The sequence below is a fragment of the Indicator indicator genome, unplaced genomic scaffold, assembly GCF_027791375.1.
Source record: "Indicator indicator isolate 239-I01 unplaced genomic scaffold, UM_Iind_1.1 iindUn_scaffold_213, whole genome shotgun sequence".
Classification (NCBI taxonomy): domain Eukaryota; kingdom Metazoa; phylum Chordata; class Aves; order Piciformes; family Indicatoridae; genus Indicator; species Indicator indicator.
In genome coordinates this window covers 17,531-43,236 of record NW_026539288.1, presented here as the reverse complement: position 1 = coordinate 43,236, position 25,706 = coordinate 17,531, and the positions used below count along the sequence as shown (strand labels likewise).

The 25,706-nt window shown below is 59.4% G+C and overlaps 1 protein-coding gene across 1 annotated transcript; it reads left to right on the top strand.

Annotated features, from left to right (window-relative positions):
* The first annotated feature begins 235 nt into the window (after window positions 1–235).
* On the top strand, window positions 236–23,909 carry RRM1 (ribonucleotide reductase catalytic subunit M1). Its single transcript, XM_054398959.1, has 19 exons — window positions 236–282; window positions 1,834–1,922; window positions 4,917–5,094; window positions 5,481–5,581; window positions 6,396–6,455; window positions 6,624–6,663; window positions 7,039–7,201; window positions 9,130–9,271; window positions 10,258–10,341; window positions 10,940–11,101; window positions 12,058–12,137; window positions 12,883–13,084; window positions 14,248–14,397; window positions 19,978–20,199; window positions 20,985–21,061; window positions 21,276–21,411; window positions 21,787–21,882; window positions 22,242–22,430; window positions 23,456–23,909. The coding sequence occupies exons 1-19, from the start codon at window positions 264–266 to the stop codon at window positions 23,642–23,644; spliced, it is 2,379 nt and encodes a 792-aa protein (XP_054254934.1). The 5' UTR covers window positions 236–263; the 3' UTR covers window positions 23,645–23,909.
* The last annotated feature ends 1,797 nt before the right edge of the window (window positions 23,910–25,706 follow it).

The following is a 25,706-nucleotide window of genomic DNA, read 5'->3' as shown; positions in this document are numbered from 1 at the left end:
GTTGTTCGCCAGGAGGAGAAATGGGGAGATGTGAGGATGGAGGAAGGGAAGAGCTTCAACTAACAGCGAAAGGCAGCGGGGGACTCGTGGCGGTGTGGGAAGAGGAAAGGAATAAAAAAGGGAGGTGGTGCCCGGAAACAAAATGGCGGCCGCAGCGTCAGGGGGGGAGGGGATAAAAGCGCTACGGCGGCGCGGCGGGGTCAGGGCTGTTGGCGGGAGCGGGAAGCGGTGAAAGCAGCGGCGGAGGGAGGCCGGCCGTAGCCATGCACGTCGTGAAGAGAGGTGAGGGAGAAGCCCTAGGCCCCGGGGAGGGCAGCAGCCGGACATGGCGGAGGGGAGGTCCCCTGGCACCGGGGGGGAGGCGAGGCGAGAGGTCACCTCTGAGGGGGAAGTGTCCCTTCCTGGCAGCGGGGTGGGGGCAGCCCCCTCTGATTTGGGGGGTTGGGAGTCCTCTCGTGGGCACCTCGGGCCCCCCTCTCCTTTGGGGGTTCCTTCGTCGAGTACCTGGTGTGAGGGGACGGCACCCCTCTGCCTTGGGGGGGTCCTCTCATGGCATCTGCACCCCCTCTGTTTTGGGGAGGGGTCCCTCACATGGGGCCTGGTGTGAGGGGATGAGACCCCTCTGCTTTGGGGGTCCCTAAAATGGCCCCTTGGGGCCACTTCTGCTTTGGGGTGGGGGTCCCAAGAGTGGCACTTAGACCCACTCTGCATTTGGGGGTCCCTAAAATGCCCCTTGGGCCCCTTCTGCTTCAGGCTGGGGGTCCCTAAAGTGCAACTCAGCCACCCTCTGCATTTGGGGTTCCCTAAAATGGCCCTTGGACCCCTTCTGTTTTTGGGGGGGTCCCTCTCCTGAGCAGATGAGGACCCTGGGAAGGTCTCCCATGAGACGGGGAAGGCTGGATGGGGAAGTACCCCCAGTTTGATTTGGGAGACCCTCCCCTCTACCCCCCCAACACTACCATGCCAACCACTTTTGGGCTTCCTCACAGATCCTCAGAATGAAGCAGGTTGGAGAAGACCTCTGAGCTCCTCCAGCCCAAGCTCTCCCCCAGCACCATCTGATCAACCAGCCCATGGCCCTCAGGGCCTCATCCAGGCTGCTTTCAAACACCACCAGGGATGGAGACTCCACCACCTCCCTGGGCAGCACATCCCAAGGGCCAATCTCTCTGTCTGGGAAGAATTCCTTCCTCACATCCTGCCCAAACCTCCCCTGGCACAGCTTGAGGCTGTGTCCTCTCCTCCTGTGCCTGGGAGCAGAGCCCAACCCCCCCTGGCTGCAGCCTCCCTGCAGGGAGCTGTAGAGAGCAATCAGGTCTGCCCTGAGCCTCCTCTGCTGCAGGCTGAACACCCCCAGACCCCTCAGCCTCTGCTCACAGCCCTGTGCCCCCAGAGCCCCCTCCCCAGCCCTGTTGCCCTTCTCTGGGCACTCTCTTGAGCTGCTTGAACATGTCCAGAGAAGGGCAACAAAGCTGGGGTGCAGCACTGCCTGGGGTTGGTGTGGCCCCAGTGCAGAACCTGGCACTGGGATGTGTTCAGCCTCATGCCCTTGGGCTCTGCCCATCTCTCCAGCCTGCCAAGGTCCCTCTGCAGAGCCTCCTACCCCCTGCCCCTCAGCTTGGTGTCCTCCTCAAACTTCCTGAACAACCTCCCCACACCTTGGCCAGCAGAGAGGTCTCCATCCTCTGGGGCCAACCGCAGCTGGCCCTCGAGTGCCTTCTCTAGAGGATCAACACAAGAGGGTTCCCCTCCTGGGGGTAGGGGGGTGCTGGGTGGGAGGGCAGCATGCTGGGGGTCCCTGGGCCTGCAGTGACAGTGACCTTGTCCCCCCAGATGGCCGCCAGGAGAGGGTCATGTTTGACAAGATCACATCACGCATCCAGAAGCTCTGCTACGGCCTCAACGCTGACTTCGTGGACCCTGTGAGTCTCCCTTGGGCCTCCCAGCCCCCTTCACATCTCCCCCAGAACCCAAAAGGGAGCTCCTCCTCCCTGGCCTGGGGAGGACACGTTGGCCTCCCCCTGCTTGGCCTCCCTGATGTGCTTCCCTGCTTGGTCTCCTCCTTGCCTAGGGAAGCTGTGGACATCTCCTCCCTGGAGGTGTTCAAGGTCAGGCTGGAGGAGGCCTTCACCAACCTCTTCTGGTGGGAGGTGTCCCTGCCCCTGGCAGGGGGGTTGGAGCTGGAAGGTCCTCAAGGTCCCTTCCAACCCATTCTAGGATTCCTCTGAGTGTTTGGTGATGGTGATAGTGAGAAGGAAGGGTCCTGGTCCTTCAGATGAGGAAGAGTGTGGCCAGCAGAATGTCAAGGGAGGTTCTGCTGCCCCTCTGCTCTGCTCTGCCCTGTGGAGGCCACAGCTGCAGTGCTGGGAGCAGGGCTGGGCTGCCCAGTTCAGAGTCTGGGCACTGCTGCAGAGAGTCCAGGGGGAGGCTGGGGAGAGGCTGAGGGCCAAAGGAAGACAACAAAGGTGGGGAAGGGTCTGGAGAAGGAGGAGAAAGCTGTGGAGAAGTTGTGAGGAGCAGCTGAGGGCCCTGGGGGGGTTGAGGCTGCAGCAGAGGAGGCTGAGGGGAGACCTTGTGGCTCTCTGCAGCTCCCTGAGAGCAGCTTGCAGCCAGCTGGGGCTGAAGGGCTGCTCCTGAGGGCTGGGCCAAGAGGAGATGGCCTCAGGTTGTGCCAGGGGAGCTTCAGCTTGGCCCTCAGCACCAAGTGGTGCCCCTGGAGGCTTGTCCAGGTTGACCTGGGGGCTGCTGAGTCTGGAGCAGAGCAGCCCCAGAGGGGATCTGAGCAATGCTCAGCAAGAGCTGAAGGAGCTGGGGGAGGGGGAGGGCAAGAGCCTGGGGCTGGCATCTGCTGAGTAGTGCCAAGGGGCAGGCAGGAGGTGCCAGCAGGAGCAACTTAGAATCATAGACTCACAGAATCAGTCAGGGTTGGAAGGGACCACAAGGATCATCCACTTCCAACCCCCCTGCCATGGCCAGGGACACCTCACACTACAGCAGGCTGCCCAGAGCCTCATCCAGCCTGGCTGCAAACACCTCCAGGGATGGAGCCTCAACCACCTCCCTGCACAACCCATTCCAGGCTCTCACCACTCTCATGGGGAAGAACTTCTTCCTCACCTCCAGCCTGAATCTCCCCACTTCCAGCTTTATTCCATTCCCCCCAGTCCTGTCACTCCCTGACACCCTCCAAAGTCCCTCCCCAGCTTTCCTGCAGCCCCCTTCAGATCCTGGAAGGCCACAAGAAGGTCACCTCAGAGCCTTCTCTTCTCCAGACTGCACAACCCCAACTCTCTCAGGCTGTCCTCATAGGAGAGCAGCTCCAGCCCTCTGCTCACCCTGGTGGCCCTTCTCTGGACACCTTCCAGCATGTCCATAGCCCTCTTGGAACAGAGGCTCCAGAACTGGATGCAGTACTCCAGGTGGGGTCTCAGCAGAGCTGAGCAGAGGGGGAGAATCCCCTCCCTGGCCCTGCTGGCCACACTTCTCCTGCTGCAGCCCAGGCTCTGCTTGGCTCTCTGGGCTGCAAGTGCACATTGACAGCTCCTGCTGAGCTTCTCATCCCCCAGCACCCCCAAGTCCCTCTCCTCAGGGCTGCTCTCCAGCCAGTCCCTGCCCAGCCTGCATTTGTGCTTGGCATTGCCTCCACCCAGCTGCAGGACCTTGCCCTTGGTCTTGTTGAACCTCCTGAGGTTGGCTTGTGCCCAGCTCTGCAGCCTGTCCAGGTCCCTCTGGATGGATCCCTTCCCTCCAGCCTGCCCAGGTCCCTCTGGATGGATCCCTTCCCTCCAGCCTGCCCAGGTCCCTCTGGATGGATCCCTTCCCTCCAGCCTGTCCAGGTCCCTCTGGATGGATCCCTTCCCTCCAGCCTGTCCAGGTCCCTCTGGATGGATCCCTTCCCTCCAGCCTGCCCAGGTCCCTCTGGATGGATCCCTTCCCTCCAGCCTGCCCAGGTCCCTCTGGATGGATCCCTTCCCTCCAGCCTGTCCAGGTCCCTCTGGATGGATCCCTTCCCTCCAGCCTGGCCAGGTCCCTCTGGATGGATCCCTTCCCTCCAGCCTGCCCAGGTCCCTCTGGATGGATCCCTTCCCTCCAGCCTGTCCAGGTCCCTCTGGATGGATCCCTTCCCTCCAGCCTGTCCAGGTCCCTCTGGATGGATCCCTTCCCTCCAGCCTGTCCAGGTCCCTCTGGATGGATCCCTTCCCTCCAGCCTGCCCAGGTCCCTCTGGATGGATCCCTTCCCTCCAGCCTGCCCAGGTCCCTCTGGATGGATCCCTTCCCTCCAGCTGTCTGCTGCACCACACAGCTTGGTGTCATCAGCAAACTTGCTGAGGCTGCACTCAGTGCCTCTGTCCATGGCACCAACACAGATGTTGACCAAGCCTGGTCCCAGCACTGATCCCTGAGGGACTCCACTTGTCCCTGGCTTGCACTGGGACATGGAGCCATTGACAGCCACTCTTTGGGTGCAGCCATCAAGCCAGTTCTTTATCCATCCTGTGGTCCATCCATCAAGCCCATGTGTCACCAGTTTGGAGAGCAGGAGGTGGTGTGGGACAGTGTGGAAGGCTGTGCTCAGCTCCAGGTCAATGCCATCAGTTGCTCTCCCCTCATCTATTAATGTTGTCACCTGCTCACAGAAGGCCACCAGGTTTGCCAGGCAGGATTGTTTGGGGTGAGGCTGCTGGAGAGGCCTGGAGCAAGCTGCCCAGATGGTCTCCTGCTGTGGAGAGCTTCCAACCTCCCCCTGGCCACAGTGCCCCTGGGCCAAGCTGCCATGGGGGTGGTTGACCCTCATCCTGTTGGTCTCTGCCATGGCTCCAGCCTGCTCAGATCCTTCTGTAGCTCCTCCACCCTCCCAGCAGCTCCACATCCCCTACAGAGCCAGAGGTCTAACCTTGAGACCTTCCCCTTCTCAGGCCCAGATCACCATGAAGGTCATCCAGGGGTTGTACAGCGGAGTCACCACGGTGGAACTGGACACCTTGGCTGCTGAGACAGCTGCCACCCTCACCACCAAGCACCCAGACTATGCCATCCTGGCTGCCAGGATTGCTGTCTCCAACCTGCACAAGGAGACCAAGAAGGTCTTCAGTGGTGAGTCCCCTGTGGAGCTCAGAAAGGGCTTGAGGGAGAGGTTGAGGAGGGGAGAGGGAGGGAGGTGGCCTTCAGCAGAAGCCACTCAGTGCCCACTGAGTCCAGACCAGGGTTGTGGTGGTCTCCAGGGGTCAGCATTGGGTCAAGCCTTGGTTGACATCAACAGCAGCAGCCTGGGGATGAAGGGGCAGAGGGGACCTCAAGAGGACCTAAGGAGTCCTAAGATCATGGAATGGGTTGGGTTGGAAGGGACCTCCAAGGTCATCTAAGTGCACTGTGGTGTTCCAATACTGGGATGAGTCAAGCTGTGATTGGAGGTGTTTGGGGAGCTCCTCCTTGGAGGTGTTTGGGGAGCTCCTCCTCGAGGTCTTTGTCTTCTCCTGCAGATGTGATGGATGACCTCTACCACTACATCAACCCCCATAATGGAAAGCACTCCCCCATGATCTCCAAGGAGACCTTGGACATTGTGATGGCCAACAAAGATGTGAGTGAGCTTGGGGTGGGAGGAGGAGGAGGGTTGGGACCTCCAAGGGTTCAATTTGGGGCAGAAAAAGGAAATTCCTGCCTTTGCTTGGTCCAACCATGGATGGTGGAGGAGAAGGTGGTGGTGGTGGAGAAGGCAGTGGAGGTGAGAACTCCATGGTCTTGGAGATGGGAGGGGATGAAGGTCACCATGGGGGTTGGGTTCCAGGTTGTGGTTGGAGTTTCTTCTCCACCATCTTCTGGTGGAGCTTCAGTGGAAAAAAAGACCCAAAATTGATCATTTTCACTTGGGCTAAAACTTCTTCAAACCTTGAGTGGCCTTCAAGAGAGCTTTCACCACCATCTTCAAACCTTGAGTGGCCTTCAAGAGAGCTTTCACCACCATCTTCAAACCTTGAGTGGCCTTCAAGAGAGCTTTCACCACCATCTTCAAACCTTGAGTGGCCTTCAAGAGAGCTTTCACCACCATCTTCAAGCCTTGAGTGATCTTCAAGAGTTTTTCTCACCACCACCTTCAAACCCTGGGTGGTCTTCAAGAGACCTTCTCCTCACCATCCTCAACCCTTGAGTGGCCTTCAAGAGACCTCATCAGCATCTTCACACCTTGAATGGCCTTCAAGAGATCTCCACATCATCTTCAAACCCTGAGTGGCCTTCAAGAGACCTTCTCATTCCCACATTGATCCTTCTGGTAGATCTTTGAGATCAAAACTGTTCCACCAGAAGATCTTTGTGGAACCTCAACTTGAGGGAGTGCAAAAAAACCCCAAAAGTTGATTTTCAGTCAACTTTTGTCTCTTTTTGTCTCTTCCCAGCGTCTGAACTCGGCCATCATCTATGACAGAGACTTCTCCTACAACTACTTTGGCTTCAAGGTAACCAGGAAGGTTCTCCACAACCTTCTGGGATGAGGCCTTTTGGGATGGAAGGGAATTTGTGGAATGGGGTTGGGTGGGAAGAGACCTTCAAAGGTGATGGAGTCATACCTCAGACCTTCAGCTCTTCTCAGCCACCTTTCTTCTCTTTCTTTTGCTCTTCTCCAGACCCTGGAACGTTCCTACCTGCTGAAGATAAACTCCAAAGGTAAGAAGTCTCCATGGCCTTCCAGGATCTGAAGGGGGCTTCAGGCAAGCTGGGGAGGGACTTTGGAGGGGGTCAGGGAGGGATAGGACTGGGGGTGGGGAATAGAGCAAAACTGGAAGTGGGGAGATTCAGATTGGATGTGAGGAATTCTTCCCCATGAGGGTGGTGAGAGCCTGGCACAGGCTGCCCAGGGAGGTGGTGGAAGCCTCATCCCTGGAGGTTTTTGCAGCCAGGCTGGAGGTGGCTGTGAGCAACCTGCTGTGGTGTGAGGTGTCCCTGCCCATGGCAGGGGGGTTGGAACTGGCTGAGCCTTGAGCTCCCTTCCAAGCCTGACAGTTGTGCTGTGATTGTTCTGTTGGTGCTGTGCTGGGGCAGTGGCTGAGCGTCCCCAGCACATGCTGATGAGGGTGGCCGTGGGGATCCACAAGGGGGACATCGAGGCAGCCATCGAGACCTACAACCTGCTGTCGGAGCGCTGGTTCAGCCACGCCTCCCCCACGCTCTTCAACGCCGGCACCAACCGCCCCCAGCTCTCCAGGTACCTCCTGCCCTGCCAGCCTGGCCCTGCCTGCCCCCAGCTCTCCAGGTACCTCCTGCCCTGCCAGCCTGGCCCTGCCTGCCCCCAGCTCTCCAGGTACCTCCTGCCCTGCCAGCCTGGCCCTGCCTGCCCCCAGCTCTCCAGGTACCTCCTGCCCTGCCAGCCTGGCCCTGCCTGCCCCCAGCTCTCCAGGTACCTCCTGCCCTGCCAGCCTGGCCCTGCCTGCCCCCAGCTCTCCAGGTACCTCCTGCCCTGCCAGCCTGGCCCTGCCTGCCCCCAGCTCTCCAGGTACCTCCTGCCCTGCCAGCCTGACCCCTGCCCAGCCCCTGCTCTCCAGGTACCTCCTGCCCTGCCAGCCTGGCCCTGCCTGCCCCCAGCTCTCCAGGTACCTCCTGCCCTGCCAGCCTGACCCCTGCCCAGCCCCCAGCTCTCCAGGTACCTCCTGCCCTGCCAGCCTGACCCCTGCCCAGCCCCCAGCTCTCCAGGTGCCTCCTGCCCTGCCAGCCTGACCCCTGCCAAGCCCCCAGCTCTCCAGGTACCTCCTGCCCTGCCAGCCTGACCCCTGCCCAGCCCCCAACTCTCCAGGTACCTCCTGCCCTGCCAGCCCGGCCCCTGCCCAGCCCAGCTGGAGTAGGAGCAAAGGTTGGAGGTGGGGACTCCTCAAACAAAATGTTTGAAGCCCTGAGCCAACCCAGCTCTGACCCAACACGACCCAACTCATCCTGACCCAAGTCCGACCCAACTCTATGCAACCCAAACCAAGACTGAGCCGACCCAGCTCAGCCTGAGCCGGCTCTGAGCCACCCCAGCTCAGCCTGAGCCGGCTCTGAGCCACCCCAGCTCAGCCTGAGCCGGCTCTGAGCCACCCCAGCTCAGCCTGAGCCGGCTCTGAGCCACCCCAGCTCAGCCTGAGCCGGCTCTGAGCCACCCCAGCTCAGCCTGAGCCGGCTCTGAGCCACCCCAGCTCAGCCTGAGCCGGCTCTGAGCCACCCCAGCTCAGCCTGAGCCGGCTCTGAGCCACCCCAGCTCAGCCTGAGCCGGCTCTGAGCCACCCCAGCTCAGCCTGAGCCGGCTCTGAGCCACCTCAGCTCAGCCTGAGCCGGCTCTGAGCCACCCCAGCTCAGCCTGAGCCGGCTCTGAGCCACCCCAGCTCAGCCTGAGCCGGCTCTGAGCCACCCCAGCTCAGCCTGAGCCGGCTCTGAGCCACCCCAGCTCAACCTGAGCCGGCTCTGGGCCACCCCAGCTCAGCCTGAGCCGGCTCTGGGCCACCCCAGCTCAACCTGAGCCGGCTCTGGGCCACCCCAGCTCAACCTGAGCCGGCTCTGAGCCAACCCAGCTCAACCTGAGCCGGCTCTGAGCCAACCCAGCTCAACCTGAGCCGGCTCTGAGCCAACCCAGCTCAACCTGAGCCGGCTCTGAGCCAACCCAGCTCAACCTGAGCCGGCTCTGAGCCAACCCAGCTCAACCTGAGCCGGCTCTGAGCCACCCCAGCTCAACCTGAGCCGGCTCTGAGCCACCCCAGCTCAACCTGAGCCGGCTCTGAGCCAACCCAGCTCAACCTGAGCCGGCTCTGAGCCAACCCAGCTCAACCTAGCCTGAGCCGGCTCTGAGCCAACCCAGCTCAACCTAGCCTGAGCCGGCTCTGAGCCAACCCAGCTCAACCTAGCCTGAGCCGGCTCTGAGCCAACCCAGCTCAACCTAGCCTGAGCCGGCTCTGAGCCAACCCAGCTCAACCTGAGCCGGCTCTGAGCCAACCCAGCTCAACCTGAGCCGGCTCTAAGCCAACCCAGCTCAACCTAGCCTAACCCAGTTCTGAGCCAACCCAACCCGAGCCAGCTCAGCCTTGGCTTAACCCTGCCCCAGCTCACCCCTGCCCCAAGTCCCTCTGACCCAAGCCAGGCCTCTGAGGCTCTTTGTTGCCCTTCCAGCTGCTTCCTGCTGTGCATGAAGGACGACAGCATCGAAGGCATCTACGACACCCTCAAGCAGTGTGCTCTGATCTCCAAGTCTGCAGGAGGCATCGGCCTGGCCGTCAGCTGCATCCGGGCCACAGGCAGCTACATCGCTGGGGTGGGCCTGGGGCTGCCTGCCCCACACCTGCCACCTCTGCAGGGCTGCTTCTGCCCTCCCCCCGACCCTGAAGTCACCTCCACCCAGCCTCTGCCCCTCCTCACCAGCTCGTCACTTTCCATTCTCCATGGTCCCCCTCCCCTAAGAGGATTTCCTCTGGGGAGAAGCCCCAACCCCAGCTCAGAGCCAACCCAACCCCAGCTCAGAGCCAACCCAACCCCAAGCATGGTCCCAGCACTGCCCCAGCACCACCCCCCCATGGCCCTCAGCACCACAGCTCCACACCTGCCAAACCCCAACAGCCAGGGGCACTCCACCACTGCCCTGGGCAGCCTGGCACAGGCCTGGGCACCCCTCCAGGGCCACCACTTGGTGCTGAGGGCCAAGCTGAAGCTCCCCTGGCACAACCTGAGGCCATCTCCTCTTGGCCCAGCCCTCAGGAGCAGCCCTTGAGCCCCAGCTGGCTGCAAGCTGCTCTCAGGGAGCTGCAGAGAGCCACAAGGTCTCCCCTCAGCCTCCTCTGCTGCAGCCTCAACCCCCCCAGGGCCCTCAGCTGCTCCTCACAACTTCTCCACAGCCTTCTCCTCCTTCCCCACAGCCCTCCCCAGCTTCCTTGCCCTGCCCTGGCCCTGCCCCAGCCCTCAAGCTCCTTCTGGCACTCAGGAGCCCAACCCTGCCCCCAGCACTGCAGCTGTGGCCTCCCCAGTGCCCAGCCCAGGGGCACAAGCCCTGCCCTGCTCCTGCTGCCCACACCATTGCTGCTCCAGCCCAGGCTGCTGCTGCCCTCCTTGCCCCCCTGGGCACCCCCTGGCTCCTCTCCAGCCTCTGCCAACAACCCCCAGGGCCATTCCCCCCAGGCCCTTCCCAGCTCCTCTGCCCCAAGCTCTTAGCAATAGAACTTTGGAGCCCCTTGCTGCAGGACCTTCAGGAGGTGCAGCTCCATCTCCTCAGAGCTGTCCTTGAGTGGTTCCTCTTTGTCTCTGCAGACCAATGGCAACTCCAACGGCCTGGTGCCCATGCTGAGGGTCTACAACAACACTGCTCGATACGTGGACCAGGGTGGCAACAAGGTACCAGCCCCAGAGCCCCCCTGGGGCCAGGAGGCCACCTCAGCAACCAGGGAAACCTTCAACCTCTGCCCAAGGTGGCTCCCCAGGAAGTCCTGGAGATGATGAAGGGCTTGGAGCTGAGCCAGACACCACAGCAGGGTTTTTGCTGACCACTCCTGTTGGGCTTCTGAGCAATTCTGGGGACTTCTCCATGAGGGGCAGATGGGACAGGAGCTTCTTGGCCTGGTTGTGGTGGCCATGGGACAGGAGCTTCTTGGCCTGGTTGTGGTGGCCATGGGACAGGAGCTTCTTGGTGTGGTTTTTTTCACCCTTGAAGGCCTGGAGTCATTTAAGGTGGGAAACTCCTAGATCCTTCCTCTTCAGGTGGTCCAGAGGACCTCTTTGGGCTACTCAAGCACTTCTTGAGAAGCTGGGAGCAGCAACAGGTCCCCAGCCCAACCCAAGATGGAGAGGAACCCCTAAAACCCCCTTGAGGTGGCCTCACAAAGGCTCCCAACTTGAGCTCTGGGTAGCTCAGGCTGTTGAGTGCCTCCCAAGCTGGGCAGATGTCTCCTTCCTGGTCTTGCTCTTCTCACCTTGCTGTTCCTTGGTGTCCCAGAGGCCTGGAGCTTTTGCCATCTACCTGGAGCCTTGGCACTTGGACATCTTTGAGTTCCTTGACCTGAAGAAGAACACTGGGAAGGAGGAGCAGAGAGCCAGGGACCTCTTCTTTGCCCTCTGGATCCCAGACCTCTTCATGAAGAGAGTTGAAACCAACCAGGTGGGAAGCTTGGGTGGGCAGCAGAGGGTTGGTGGTGGAGGGGAGGTGGTTGGCAGCCATGGGCTGTGGAGCTCCCCAAGGGTTCCAGGCACCAAAGCAACTTCCTGGTGGACATCCAGGCCCCATCCTGGCTGGTGGAGAGTGGAGCTGGAGATGCTTTGGGGCCTTTGGCTGGTGGATGGTGATGCTCTTGGGTTACAGTTTGAACTTTGGAGGTTCCTCAGCAGATCAAAACCTTGAAGGAGTTGATCTTCAGGGGACATCTTCTCTTGGCTTACAGCTTGAGAAGCAACCATTTCCCTGAGCTCCAGCATGGTGCTGGTGGTGATGGGAAGGGAGCTCTGGAGCTCACCAAGGCTGGGGGCACCCCCAGCAGCTTGCCCAGGAGCAGCATGGCCAGGGGGGGTTGGAAGCTCTCCACACAAGGAGACTCCACAACCTCTCTGGGCAGCCTGCTCCAGGCCTTGGTCACCCTCAAGCCAAGAAGTTTCTCCTCATCCTCAGCTGGAAGCCTCCCCTGGACTCTCTCCAGCACTTCCCAGGCTCTCACCTGTGCAGCCCAGCCCTGGCCCCAGCCCTGCAGCTGTGGCCTGCCCAGAGCAGAGCAGAGGAGCATAGAACCCCCCTTGAGGTTCTGCTGCTGCCCACACTCTGCTCCATGCTCCCCAGGACACCTTTGTCCTCCTTGGCCTCCCCCAGGGCACCTTGCTGGCTGCTGGTCCCCTCCTTGCCCCCCAGCACCCCCAGCTCCTTCTCCTGGCAGCTGCTCCCCAGCAGCTCCCCCCTGCTCTGTGCTGCCCAGGGGCAGGACCCTCCCCTTGCCCTGGTGGACCTTCAGGAGGTTCCTCTGCTGGCAGAGGTGGTTCAAAGTGCCTCAGGAGGAGAAGTAGAGAGGTCAGGACCTGCAGAAGAAGCTGAAGGTCTTGAAGGTGGCTACAGGTTGTCCCTTCTTGCAGGACTGGTCCTTGATGTGCCCCAATGAATGTCCTGGGCTGGATGAAGTTTGGGGAGAAGAATTTGAGAAGCTCTATGAGAGGTAAGAAGACCCCAAGATGGGTGAGGTGGAGCCAAGGGAGGTGAGGTAGAGTCAAGAGGGCTGAGGTTGGTCCCAAGGGAGGTGAGGTTGGGCTCAAGGGTGGTGAGGTCAGACTTAAGTGGGGTAAGATGGACCCAAGGGAGGGGAGGTTAGGCCCAGGAGGGATGAGGCTAGGCCCAAGAGAGGCAAGGTGGAGCCAAGAGGTGAGGTTAGAGCTAAGAGGGGAGTGGTAGACCCAAGAGAAGGGTAATGGAATGAAGAGGGGCGAGGGTGGACCCCAAGAGGGGCAAGGTTAGACCCAAGACAGGTAAGGTAGAACCAAAAAGGGTGAGGGTAGACCCAGCAGAGGTGAGGTTAGGTCTAGGGGAGGTGAGGTTGGACTTAAGAGGGGCAATGGTGGCCCCAGGAGGGGTGAGATTAGGCCCAAGAGGGGTGAGGTTAGACCCAAGAGGGGTGAGGTTGGGCCCAAGGGAGGTGAGGTAGGACCCAAAGCAGGTGAGGTAGGACCCAAAGCAGGTGAGGTAGGACCCAAGAGGGGTGAGGCTGGACCCAAGAAGGACGAGGTGGACCCAAGAGGGGTGAGATGGACCCAAGAGGTCAAGTGGTCCTAAGAGGTGAGGCAGCCCCAAGAGATAAGATATCCTGAAGGTCTCACCTAGCTGAGACCTGGGCTTGGCCTTCCCCATGAGCCTTCTGAGGCCCATCCTTGAGGGACCTGAGGCTCCTTGGCCACCTTCTCTTGCAGCTACGAGCAGCAGGGCCGGGTGCGGCGGGTGGTGAAGGCTCAGCAGCTCTGGTACTCCATCATCGAGTCCCAGACAGAGACTGGCACCCCCTACATGCTCTACAAGGACTCCTGCAACAGGAAGAGCAACCAGCAGAACCTGGGCACCATCAAGTGCAGCAACCTCTGCACAGAGATCGTGGAGTACACCAGCAAAGAGGAGGTGAGGGGAGGAGGGCACCTGGAGAAGGTTGGCAGAGGAGCAGGCAGCTGCTCTAGGAGCTTCCTTGCAAGGTCATGGAATGGGTTGGGAAAGATCTTCCAAGGTGATGGAGTCCAAGCATGGAGCCCAGCACTGCCCCAGCACCACCACCCCAGGGCCCTCAGCACCACAGCTCCACACCTGCCAACCCCCTCCAGCCAGGGGCACTCCACCACTGCCCTGGGCAGCCTGGCACAGGCCTGGGCACCCCTCCAGGGCCACAACTTGGTGCTGAGGGCCAAGCTGAAGCTCCCCTGGCACAACCTGAGGCCATCTCCTCTTGGCCCAGCCCTCAGGAGCAGCCCTTGAGCCCCAGCTGGCTGCAAGCTGCTCTCAGGGAGCTGCAGAGAGCCACAAGGTCTCCCCTCAGCCTCCTCTGCTGCAGCCTCAACCCCCCCAGGGCCCTCAGCTGCTCCTCACAACTTCTCCACAGCCTTCTCCTCCTTCCCCACAGCCCTCCCCAGCTTCCTTGCCCTGCCCTGGCCCTGCCCCAGCCCTCAAGCTCCTTCTGGCACTCAGGAGCCCAACCCTGCCCCCAGCACTGCAGCTGTGGCCTCCCCAGTGCCCAGCCCAGGGGCACAAGCCCTGCCCTGCTCCTGCTGCCCACACCATTGCTGCTCCAGCCCAGGCTGCTGCTGCCCTCCTTGCCCCCCTGGGCACCCCCTGGCTCCTCTCCAGCCTCTGCCAACAACCCCCCCAGGGTCTTTCCCCCCAGGCACTTCCCAGCCCCTCTGCCCCCAGCCTGGGCTTGTTGTGACCCCAGGGCAGGTGCCAGCCCTTGCCCTTGGTGCCCTCATCCCATTGCCCTCCCCCATGGCTCCAGACCCCTCTGTAACTCCCTCCAGCAGCTCAACTGCCTCCCCCCCAGCTTGCTGCCACCTCCACCTGCCTTGAGGGATCCTCCATCCCCAGGCCAGGAAGGAGATGAGAAATCCACATCCCCATCCCCAGCTGCTCCTTGGCCCTCTGCATCCCCCTCCTTTGGGTGGAGACTGACGGAGGAGGAGGAGGAGGAATTGGAGGAGGCCTGGAGCAGAGCTGCTGAGGGTTTGGGAGAGGCTTTTTGCTCCTCCTAAAGTTGCTTTATTTCCCCTCCCCCCCCATTCTTGCTCTCCCCCCTGCAGGTTGCAGTCTGCAACTTGGCCTCCGTCGCCCTCAACATGTACGTCACCCCCGAGCACAGCTACGACTTCAGGAAGCTGGCTGAGGTCACCAAGGTCATTGTGAGGAACCTCAACAAGATCATTGACATCAACTACTACCCAGTGCCAGAGGTGAGGTCCTCTCCTCAGCTGTAATGCTGGTTAGGAGCCATTCTAGAATGGTCAGGGTTGGAAGGGAGCTCAAGGCTCAGCCAGTTCCCAACCCTCCTGCCATGGGCAAGGGACAACCTCACAGCAGAGCAGGTGGCTCAGAGCCACCTCCAGCCTGGCCTTGCATTTGGTCTTCTCACTTTTAAGGAGCTGTTGTGGAGAGGGGGATTAGGGATGGAGGATAACTGTTATTAAGTATGAAATGTGAATTATGAAAATTATTATTAATTGTTATTATTAATATCTAGTAATAATTTTATATATATTGATTCAGATGCATGGTTGTAAAAATATTTGGTTCATATTTGTTCATATTGGTAAAAATATTTGGTTCATATTGGGTCATAATTGCTTCAGTATATATAATTTTACCCAATTAGAACATTTACAGATTAGTTTCTAATTAAGGGAAGGAATGGGTGCAGTTCAGCCACTTGTCCACTAGATGGAGACTCGACAAGACGCTTGCAGCTTGCAACTCTGTACACAGATATTTAGAATGTTCTCACAGTCTAGCAGAGGTTGGAAGGGACCTCCAGAGGACATCAGGTCCAACCCCCCTGCCAGAGCAGGATCACTTAGGGTAGTCTGCACAGGAATGCATCCAGCTGGGGTTGGAAAGGCTCCAGAGAAGGAGACTCCACAACCCCCCTGGGCAGCCTGCTCCAGGGCTCTGTCACCCTCACTGTACAGAAGTTTCTCCTCCTGTTGAGCTGAAACCTTCTCTGTTCAAGTTTGTCTCCATTGTTCCTTGTCTTATCACTGTGCAGCACCCAAAAGAGCCTGGCCCCCTCCCCTTGATACCCACCCCTCAGCTATTGATAGACATTGATCAGATCCCCTCTCAGCTTTCTCTTCTCCAGGCTCAGCACCCCCGGGGCTCTCAGGCTCTCTTCCCAGGGGAGATGCTCAAGTCCCCTAAGCATCCTCCTGCCTCTCCCTTGGACTCTCTCCAGCAGCTCTCTGTCTCTCTGGAACTGGGGAGCCCCAAACTGGACAGAATATTGCAGGTGTGGTCTCAGCAGGGCAGAGTAGAGAGGTAGAAGACCTTCCCTAGCCCTGCTGGACACCTTTCTTGATCCATCCCAGGATGCCATTGGCTCTCTTGGCCACCAGAGCACATTGTTGTTCCATGCAGAACTTGCTGCCCACCAGCACTCCAAGGTCTTTCTCTGTGGAGCTGCTCTCCAGCAGGGCAGCCTCTAAGCTGTCCTGGTGCTGTTGTTATTCCTCCCCACGAGGCAAGTCAAGCTGGAAATATCACGCAGCTACACACGGGCGCTTTGAGTAGAAGGTTACTGGATGCTATACACATGAAAGATGCATTCTGTCTCTCTGTGTGGTGAGGCAAGTTGCTGGGTTGTGCTGGCTGCTGGGTTGTGCTGGCTGCTTGCTGCTTATCTGCCTGGGGCTGCTCCCATCTGGGTGGTGCCTTTCCTTCTCGCTCTGGGGGTGGGGGCAAGGTTGGCTTTCTTACAGAATCACAGAATCAGTCGGGGTTGGAAGGGACCACAAGGAGCAGCCAGTTCCAACCCCCCTGCCATGGCCAGGGACACCTCACACTACAGCAGGCTGCCCAGAGCCTCATCCAGCCTGGCTGCAAACACCTCCAGGGATGGAGCCTCAACCACCTCCCTGCACAACCCATTCCAGGCTCTCACCACTCTCATGGAGAAGGACTTCTTCCTCACCTCCAGCCTGAATCTCCCCACTTCCAGCTTTATTCCATGCCCGTAATCCTGTCACTCCCTGATAGCCTCAAAAGTCCCTCCCCAGCTTTCTCGTAGGCCCCCTTCAGATATTGAAAGGCCTCCTGCGGTCTCCCTTAGCGGGGCTGGAGCGGCTCCCTGAGCGGAGGGTCGGCTCTCCGCGCGGCGGGGCCGGCTCAGGTGGCGGTTCCCGGGAGGCAGGTGTCGGGGGGGTGTGGGGAAGCGATGCCTTCCCCCTGGGCTCGGCTGGAGGTGAGCTGACTCTGCCGAATCTCGGCGACTGCTTTCCGTTTAAATTACAATGCTGCAGTCTTTGCCTTGTGTCAATGGAGAGGCCACAGAATCGTCACAGAATCAGTCAGGGTTGGAAGGGACCACAAGGATCATCCAGTTCCACCCCCCCTGCCATGGCCAGGGACACCTCACACTCTCTGCTTTCCCTCGGGGACATCCCGGGTGCTTTGCCCCGGCACGGGGCTGCGGAGCGGCGGCAGTAGGCAGCTCCTTTTCTCTCCCGCAAACAGCAGGGGCTACGCAAGATGCGTTGCTGCTGATGGCTGCTTATGGCTGCTTAGTTAGCTTGCAGCAGATCTGGACTAGCCAGACTCGGGCTTAGCCCTTCCCCTTTGGGTTAAAGCTTACCCTCTCAGGGCTTTTCAAACTCAGTCCTTTCACCTGGGTCTGATCTCACCCTCTCTTGGGCTTACAACGCTGAGATTCTGTATCAGCGAAGGGATCTCCTTTGCTGGGTCCTCGAGCAGCTCGGGGAGCTCTGGCTTCTGTCTGTGGTGCAGAGGCCTCTAGTGCCCTTGCATGTGGGATGGAGAAGACTTGAGGTTTCCTGAGCTTCTGTGGCTCAGCCAAAGTGAGAGAAAGCAAAAGGAGAGAGCAAAGTGGTAAAGGAATGGAGTAATACTTACAGATTCTCGAGGCTGGATCTGGCCAACGGGCACCCTTGCCAACAAACTGCTTCCAACTATAGAAAAGGTGAAACTAGAATTATGCCCTTAGATGGGAAGAGCATAAGCATGCCCTGAGATGGGTGCATGCAGTTGTTTACCTCTCAGGAGGGGTTGGTGCCTGAGCTTTTGTCCTCCTCTCCTGGAACGACGGTGGAAGGGGGGACTTACCAAAACATGTCAGGACAAGTAGGCTGGCATCTGGGGGCATAATTTTGGGCATGTGATGCCTTCACTGCAGGAGCTCCCAGCCACTGCCCACCAGCACAGGGGTAACAGAAGAATCAGAGAAGAGTTGTTACAGTTGGAAGGGAGCTCAAGACTCAGCCAGTCCCAACCCCACTGCCATGGGCATGGAGCAAGAGCAGGAATGGAGCTGCTTGAGGCCAGCACCACGAGCAGGAATGGAGCTGCTTGTGTTCAGCACCACGAGCAGGAATGGAGCTGCTGGTGTTCAGCACCACGAGCAGGAATGGAGCTGCTTGTGTTCAGCACCACGAGCAGGAATGGAGCTGCTTGTGTTCAGCACCACGAGCAGGAATGGAGCTGCTTGTGTTCAGCACCACGAGCAGGAATGGAGCTGCTTGTGTTCAGCACCACGAGCAGGAATGGAGCTGCTGGTGTTCAGCACCACGAGCAGGAATGGAGCTGCTGGTGTTCAGCACCACGAGCAGGAATGGAGCTGCTTGTGTTCAGCACCACGAGCAGGAATGGAGCTGCTTGTGTTCAGCACCACGAGCAGGAATGGAGCTGCTGGTGTTCAGCACCACGAGCAGGAATGGAGCTGCTGGTGTTCAGCACCACGAGCAGGAATGGAGCTGCTGGTGTTCAGCACCACGAGCAGGAATGGAGCTGCTGGTGTTCAGCACCACGAGCAGGAATGGAGCTGCTGGTGTTCAGCACCACGAGCAGGAATGGAGCTGCTGGTGTTCAGCACCACGAGCAGGAATGGAGCTGCTGGTGTTCAGCACCACGAGCAGGAATGGAGCTGCTGGTGTTCAGCACCACGAGCAGGAATGGAGCTGCTGGTGTTCAGCACCACGAGCAGGAATGGAGCTGCTGGTGTTCAGCACCACGAGCAGGAATGGAGCTGCTGGTGTTCAGCACCACGAGCAGGAATGGAGCTGCTGGTGTTCAGCACCACGAGCAGGAATGGAGCTGCTGGTGTTCAGCACCACGAGCAGGAATGGAGCTGCTGGTGTTCAGCACCACGAGCAGGAATGGAGCTGCTGGTGTTCAGCACCACGAGCAGGAATGGAGCTGCTGGTGTTCAGCACCACGAGCAGGAATGGAGCTGCTGGTGTTCAGCACCACGAGCAGGAATGGAGCTGCTGGTGTTCAGCACCACGAGCAGGAATGGAGCTGCTGGTGTTCAGCACCACGAGCAGGAATGGAGCTGCTGGTGTTCAGCACCACGAGCAGGAATGGAGCTGCTGGTGTTCAGCACCACGAGCAGGAATGGAGCTGCTGGTGTTCAGCACCACGAGCAGGAATGGAGCTGCTGGTGTTCAGCACCACGAGCAGGAATGGAGCTGCTGGTGTTCAGCACCACGAGCAGGAATGGAGCTGCTGGTGTTCAGCACCACGAGCAGGAATGGAGCTGCTGGTGTTCAGCACCACGAGCAGGAATGGAGCTGCTGGTGTTCAGCACCACGAGCAGGAATGGAGCTGCTGGTGTTCAGCACCACGAGCAGGAATGGAGCTGCTGGTGTTCAGCACCACGAGCAGGAATGGAGCTGCTGGTGTTCAGCACCACGAGCAGGAATGGAGCTGCTGGTGTTCAGCACCACGAGCAGGAATGGAGCTGCTGGTGTTCAGCACCACGAGCAGGAATGGAGCTGCTGGTGTTCAGCACCACGAGCAGGAATGGAGCTGCTGGTGTTCAGCACCACGAGCAGGAATGGAGCTGCTGGTGTTCAGCACCACGAGCAGGAATGGAGCTGCTGGTGTTCAGCACCACGAGCAGGAATGGAGCTGCTGGTGTTCAGCACCACGAGCAGGAATGGAGCTGCTGGTGTTCAGCACCACGAGCAGGAATGGAGCTGCTGGTGTTCAGCACCACGAGCAGGAATGGAGCTGCTGGTGTTCAGCACCACGAGCAGGAATGGAGCTGCTGGTGTTCAGCACCACGAGCAGGAATGGAGCTGCTGGTGTTCAGCACCACGAGCAGGAATGGAGCTGCTGGTGTTCAGCACCACGAGCAGGAATGGAGCTGCTGGTGTTCAGCACCACGAGCAGGAATGGAGCTGCTGGTGTTCAGCACCACGAGCAGGAATGGAGCTGCTGGTGTTCAGCACCACGAGCAGGAATGGAGCTGCTGGTGTTCAGCACCACGAGCAGGAATGGAGCTGCTGGTGTTCAGCACCACGAGCAGGAATGGAGCTGCTGGTGTTCAGCACCACGAGCAGGAATGGAGCTGCTGGTGTTCAGCACCACGAGCAGGAATGGAGCTGCTGGTGTTCAGCACCACGAGCAGGAATGGAGCTGCTGGTGTTCAGCACCACGAGCAGGAATGGAGCTGCTGGTGTTCAGCACCACGAGCAGGAATGGAGCTGCTGGTGTTCAGCACCACGAGCAGGAATGGAGCTGCTGGTGTTCAGCACCACGAGCAGGAATGGAGCTGCTGGTGTTCAGCACCACGAGCAGGAATGGAGCTGCTGGTGTTCAGCACCACGAGCAGGAATGGAGCTGCTTGAGGCCAGCACCACGAGCAGGAATGGAGCTGCTTGTGTCTGTTCTTTCTAACAGGGAGGAAGTGGTCAGAATGGGAAGGAGGCTTCTTGCAACCCTGAACTTGGGTCCTTCCTGGAGATCCTTCCCACAGCTCCTTGCCAACCTTCTGGGCTGTGACCTCTTTGCTTCCCCCTCCCCAGGCCGAACGCTCCAACCGGCGCCACCGGCCCATCGGCATCGGCGTGCAGGGCCTGGCAGATGCCTTCATCCTGATGAGGTTCCCCTTTGAGAGCCCTGAGGCCCAGCTCCTCAACCAGCAGATCTTTGAGACCATTTACTATGGAGCTCTGGAAGCCAGCTGTGAACTTGCCAAGGAGCATGGACCCTACGAGACATACCAAGGATCTCCAGTCAGCAAAGGAGTAAGTAGCAGGAGACCCTCTTGCGGGAGGACCAGGGAGAGGCTGGAGCTGTGGGGCCAGAGGGGGAGGCTGGAGCTGTGGGGCCAGAGGGGGAGGGTGGAGCTGTGGGGCCAGAGGGAGAGGGTGGAGCTGTGGGGCCAGAGGGGGAGGCTGGAGCTCTGGGCACCACAGCTCCACACCTGCCAAACCCCTCCAGCCAGGGGCACTCCACCACTGCCCTGGGCAGCCTGGCACAGGCCTGGGCACCCCTCCAGGGCCACAGCTTGGTGCTGAGGGCCAAGCTGAAGCTCCCCTGGCACAACCTGAGGCCATCTCCTCTTGGCCCAGCCCTCAGGAGCAGCCCTTGAGCCCCAGCTGGCTGCAAGCTGCTCTCAGGGAGCTGCAGAGAGCCACAAGGTCTCCCCTCAGCCTCCTCTGCTGCAGCCTCAACCCCCCCAGGGCCCTCAGCTGCTCCTCACAACTTCTCCACAGCCTTCTCCTCCTTCCCCACAGCCCTCCCCAGCTTCCTTGCCCTGCCCTGGCCCTGCCCCAGCCCTCAAGCTCCTTCTGGCACTCAGGAGCCCAACCCTGCCCCCAGCACTGCAGCTGTTGCCTCCCCAGTGCCCAGCCCAGGGGCACAAGCCCTGCCCTGCTCCTGCTGCCCCTCACTGGTGCTTGGCTGCTGGTGGAGGAGCTTCACTCAGGTCAGGAGCAGAAAGAAGAGGTCAGCTTAGAGCCTGAGGGAGGTCTGGAAGCTGGGCCAGAGGTTGTCCTCTCTGATTTGGGCCATGCTTGGTGTCCCTCAGATCCTGCAGTATGACATGTGGAACGTTACCCCCACCCAGCTCTGGGACTGGAAGACCTTGAAGGAGAAGATTGCCAAGTGAGTGAGGCTTCCCTGGGGACCTCCTGAGTCCAGAGGAGCTTCTGTTGTGTTCCTCTGGATGTCCCTCCTGAGGGTTTGCAGGTCCCCCTGAGAAGCTCCTGACCTCGAGCTGAGATCTTCCTCCTGCTCCTCTGAACTCTGCTCTCCTTGGCTCTCTTGTGTCCTCCCACCCTGGGTTGAACCTCTCCCACCTCCTGCTTGTGCTCCACAGGTATGGGGTGAGGAACAGCCTCCTCATCTCCCCCATGCCCACAGCCTCCACCGCCCAGATCCTGGGCAACAATGAGTCCATGGAGCCCTACACCAGCAACATCTACACCCGCAGGGTCCTCTCCGGGGAGTTCCAGGTGAGGGGGGCACAGCCTGGGGGACCCCAACCTTCAGCCCAGCACTGCCCCAGCACCACCACCCCATGGCCCTCAGCACCACAGCTCCACCCCTGCCAAACCCTTCCAGCCCTGGGGACTCCACCACTGCCCTGGGCAGCCTGGCACAGGCCTGGGCAAGCCTCAAGGGGATGATCCTTGGGCCACCCAACCCCCCTCTGGGCCACCCAACCCCCCTCTGGGCCACCAAACCTTTAGATCACCCAAACCCTCCTCTGGGCCACCAAACCTTTAGATCACTCGGGCCTTGGTCCCCCCCCACCCCCCTTGGTCCCAACCTTTAGACCACCCAATCCCTTTGGTGCCCCCAAGCCTTTCCTTCTGTGCCCCTTCCAGGTGGTCAACCCTCACCTGTTGAAGGACCTGACTGAGAGGGGGCTGTGGAGTGAGGAGATGAAGAACCAAATCATTGCCCACAATGGCTCCATCCAGGTACAGCTGAAGGTCCAGGGGAAGAGGTTGGACAGTTCTGGATCTTCTGGGGGGCTGGTGGTGAGACCTGAGAGCTTCTGAGGACCAAGCAGTGATGGACTGCAAAGAGCTCTTCTCAGATCCACCAGGAGAAGATCTCCTGCTTCAGCTGGGAGCTTTCTCCATGCTTGGGTGGCTTCAGCAGCAGGATGCTGAGCTTCAGTGACACTTTGGCCACCAAAAACCTTCTTTCTAAGCCCAACCCCTTGAAGCCCTCCTCAACTGCTGAACCTCTTGATGACCTCTGGGAGGGAGTTCCTCACCACTTCTCCCTCTCCCAACCTTGGCCAACTCTTCCTGGGGTTATTTTTCCTTCTCAGAACATCCCTGAGATCCCTGAGGACCTGAAGCAGCTCTACAAGACCGTGTGGGAGATTTCCCAGAAGACCATCCTGAAGATGGCAGCTGCCAGAGGAGCTTTCATCGACCAGAGCCAGTCCCTCAACATCCACATTGCAGAGCCCAACTATGGGAAGCTCACCAGCATGCACTTCTATGGCTGGAAGCAGGTCACTGGGAGCACTGGGAAGCACTGGGCAGGGGCCCAGCAGTTGAGCGGGAGATGTTCCTCCAACAAGAGTTGGCTTGGTTGGGTCTCAGAAGGGGGTGGAGATGTTCCTCCAACAAGAGTTGAATTGGTTGGGTCTCAGAGGAGGGCACTGGGAGCATTGGGAAGCACTGGGCAGGGCCCTAGCAGTTGAGATGGAGATGTTCCTCCAACAAGAGTTGGCTTGGTTGGGTCTCAGAAGGAGGTGGAGATGTTCCTCCAACAAGAGTTGGCTTGGTTGGGTCTCAGAAGGAGGTGGAGATGTTCCTCCAACAAGAGTTGGCTTGGTTGGGTCTCAGAAGGAGGTGGAGATGTTCCTCCAACAAGAGTTGGCTTGGTTGGGTCTCAGAAAGAGGTGGAGATGTTCCTCCAACAAGAGTTGAATTGGTTGGGTCTCAGAAGGAGGTGGAGATGTTCCTCCAACAAGAGTTGAATTGGTTGGGTCTCAGAAGGAGGTGGAGATGTTCCTCCAACAAGAGTTGGCTTGGTTGGGTCTCAGAAGGAGGTTACTGGGAGCACTGAGAAGCACTGGGAGCACTGGGCAGAGGCCCAGCAGTTGAGATGTTCCTCCAACAAGAGCTGACTTGGTTGGGTCTCAGAAGGGTTAGAAGGTTCTCCAATGGCAGCAGAGGAGGTTGATGCCCCAGGGGTGGCACTGGTCCAGGGTAGGTTGGGTGAGGCTCTGAGCAACCTGCTCTGGTTGGGGATGTCTTGGAAGGTGCCTTCCACCCAACCCATTCCATGACCTTGAAGGTGCCTCCAACCCAACCCATTCCATGACTCCATGACCTTGGAAGGTGCCTTCAACCCAAGCCTTCCATGATCTTAGAAGGTCCTTCCAACCCAACCCATTCCCTGATTCCATCACCTCTGAAGGTCCTTCCAACCCATCCATCACTCCATGACCTTGGAAGGTGCCTCCAACCCAACCTCCTCCATGCTCCCATGACCCCTGAAGGTTTTCTCCTCACCCTCCTTGCTCTGCAGGGCCTGAAGACTGGGATGTACTACCTGAGGACCAAGCCAGCTGCCAACCCCATCCAGTTCACCCTCAACAAGGAGAAGCTGAGGGAGAAGGAGAAGACCTCCAAGGAAGAAGAGGAGAAGGAGAGGAACAAAGCAGCCATGGTCTGCTCCTTGGAGAACCGAGAAGAGTGTCTCATGTGTGGCTCCTAGAAGAGGTCCAACAAGACCTTGGGCTGGAGGCCTTCTGAGCTGTGACCTCAGGGAGGGCTTTGGCCTGGTGGCAAGACCTGGGGAGGTCACAGTTGGGTTTTGGAACTTCTCCAGATGGTTGGGGGTTGGTCCACAGGTGGTGGAGGAGGAGCTTTGTGGTAGTGCTTTAGTAGCTTGGGGCCTCCTCCAAAGCTCTGCTGCTGTGGTCTTCATGTTGAAGTCTTCAGGGGTGGGGATTAAAGATTTCTTCTGAGGACTTCAGAGGCTTCTTCTCAGTCTCTGCTGGTGGCTCCAGAGGTGGCCCTCAGAGAGTGGCAGCGTTCCAGGTGTGCTGGAGGCTCCTTTTTGAGGGGACACCTTGGGTCCTCCTAGCTTGGAGGGGTCTACCACTGCCAGGGAGACCTTTCCTCTCCATCTCCTCCTCCTTGTCCCACCACCAGGAGACTTTTCCTCACCATTTCCTCCTCCCTGTCCTACCTCAAGACCTTTCCTCCTCCTTGTCCCACTACCAGGAGACTTTTCCTCACCATTTCCTCTTCCCTGTCCCACCTCAAGACCTTTCCTCACCATTTCCTCTTCCTTGTCCCTTCTCCTTCCTGGAATCATTAAGGTTGGAGAAGATCTCTAAGATGACTTCAAGTCCAACATTCTACCCAACATCTCCGTGACCACTGGACCACCATCTGCTCCAGTTTTGGGCTCTTTGGGATGGTCCTTAGGTCTCTGAGGTTTTCCTGGACTCTTTGGGTGTACTCCTGGGCCCTTTGAGGTTCTCCTGGGCTCTTTGGACCATTTCTAGGTTCTTTGGACACTCTCCAGGTCCCTTTGGAGTTGTTTCAGTCCTCTGGGGTTGCTCCTGCTCCCTTTGAGGGCTCTCCAGGTCCCTTTGAGGCCTCTTTGGTTTTCTCCTGGCCTTCTGATTTTTCTGAAGGACCAAAGTGGTGGCAGCTGAAGCCTGGTGAGTTCCAACCAAGCCTTTGGGGCTTGGTGTCCATCCCTCTTCTTCACACCTGGGCAGGAGCTGATGGAGGTGTGGGGATGCAGAAGGTGGAGCTGCTGGGGTGGTGGAACTCCATCCCTTGGAGGCACAGGAAGACCTCACCCAGCCTTGCTGCCTCACCTTGGAGGTCCTCCTGGGCTCTTGGAGGTCTCCTCCTGCCTCTTCCTCCCCTTCCCCCCCTTTCCCTATCCTCCCCCTCCTCATCTTCCCCCTCTGGACCCAGCCCCTTGTTTCCCCTCGGGCATCTCTCCTGTCCCATTCCCTCAGGAGCCTGAACTTTCCTCACTCCCTGCCCAGCCCTGGCACCCAAGGCAGGAGCTGAGCTGGAGCCACTCAGCCCAGCTGGGGACCTGCTCTGGACCTCCTTGGCTCTGACCTTCACCCACACCACCCCTGAGTCCTACTCCCCAGGGCTGCTCTTCCAACTCTTCATCCCCTGCTGGGGGTTGAGGTTCCACAGGGGGATTGGTGGCACAAGACCAACGCCAGGAGGGGCACCAAGGGCAAGGGCTGGGACCTGCCCTTGGCTCACAGCCACCCCAGGAAGGGGCAGAGGGGCTGGGAAGTGCCTGGGGGGAAAGGCCCTGGGGGGTTGTTGGCAGAGGCTGGAGAGGAGCCAGGGGGTGCCCAGGGGGGCAAGGAGGGCAGCAGCAGCCTGGGCTGGAGCAGCAATGGTGTGGGCAGCAGGAGCAGGGCAGGGCTTGTGCCCCTGGGCTGGGCACTGGGGAGGCCACAGCTGCAGTGCTGGGGGCAGGGTTGGGCTCCTGAGTGCCAGAAGGAGCTTGAGGGCTGGGGCAGGGCCAGGGCAGGGCAAGGAAGCTGGGGAGGGCTGTGGGGAAGGAGGAGAAGGCTGTGGAGAAGTTGTGAGGAGCAGCTGAGGGCCCTGGGGGGGTTGAGGCTGCAGCAGAGGAGGCTGAGGGGAGACCTTGTGGCTCTCTGCAGCTCCCTGAGAGCAGCTTGCAGCCAGCTGGGGCTCAAGGGCTGCTCCTGAGGGCTGGGCCAAGAGGAGATGGCCTCAGGTTGTGCCAGGGGAGCTTCAGCTTGGCCCTCAGCACCAAGTTG

Coding starts and splice junctions, on each gene's coding strand:
- RRM1 (XM_054398959.1), top strand. Junction 5,582..6,395: donor TTGTGATGGCCAACAAAGAT/GTGAGTGAGCTT, acceptor GTCTCTTCCCAG/CGTCTGAACTCGGCCATCAT. Junction 11,102..12,057: donor AGAGAGTTGAAACCAACCAG/GTGGGAAGCTTG, acceptor CCCTTCTTGCAG/GACTGGTCCTTGATGTGCCC.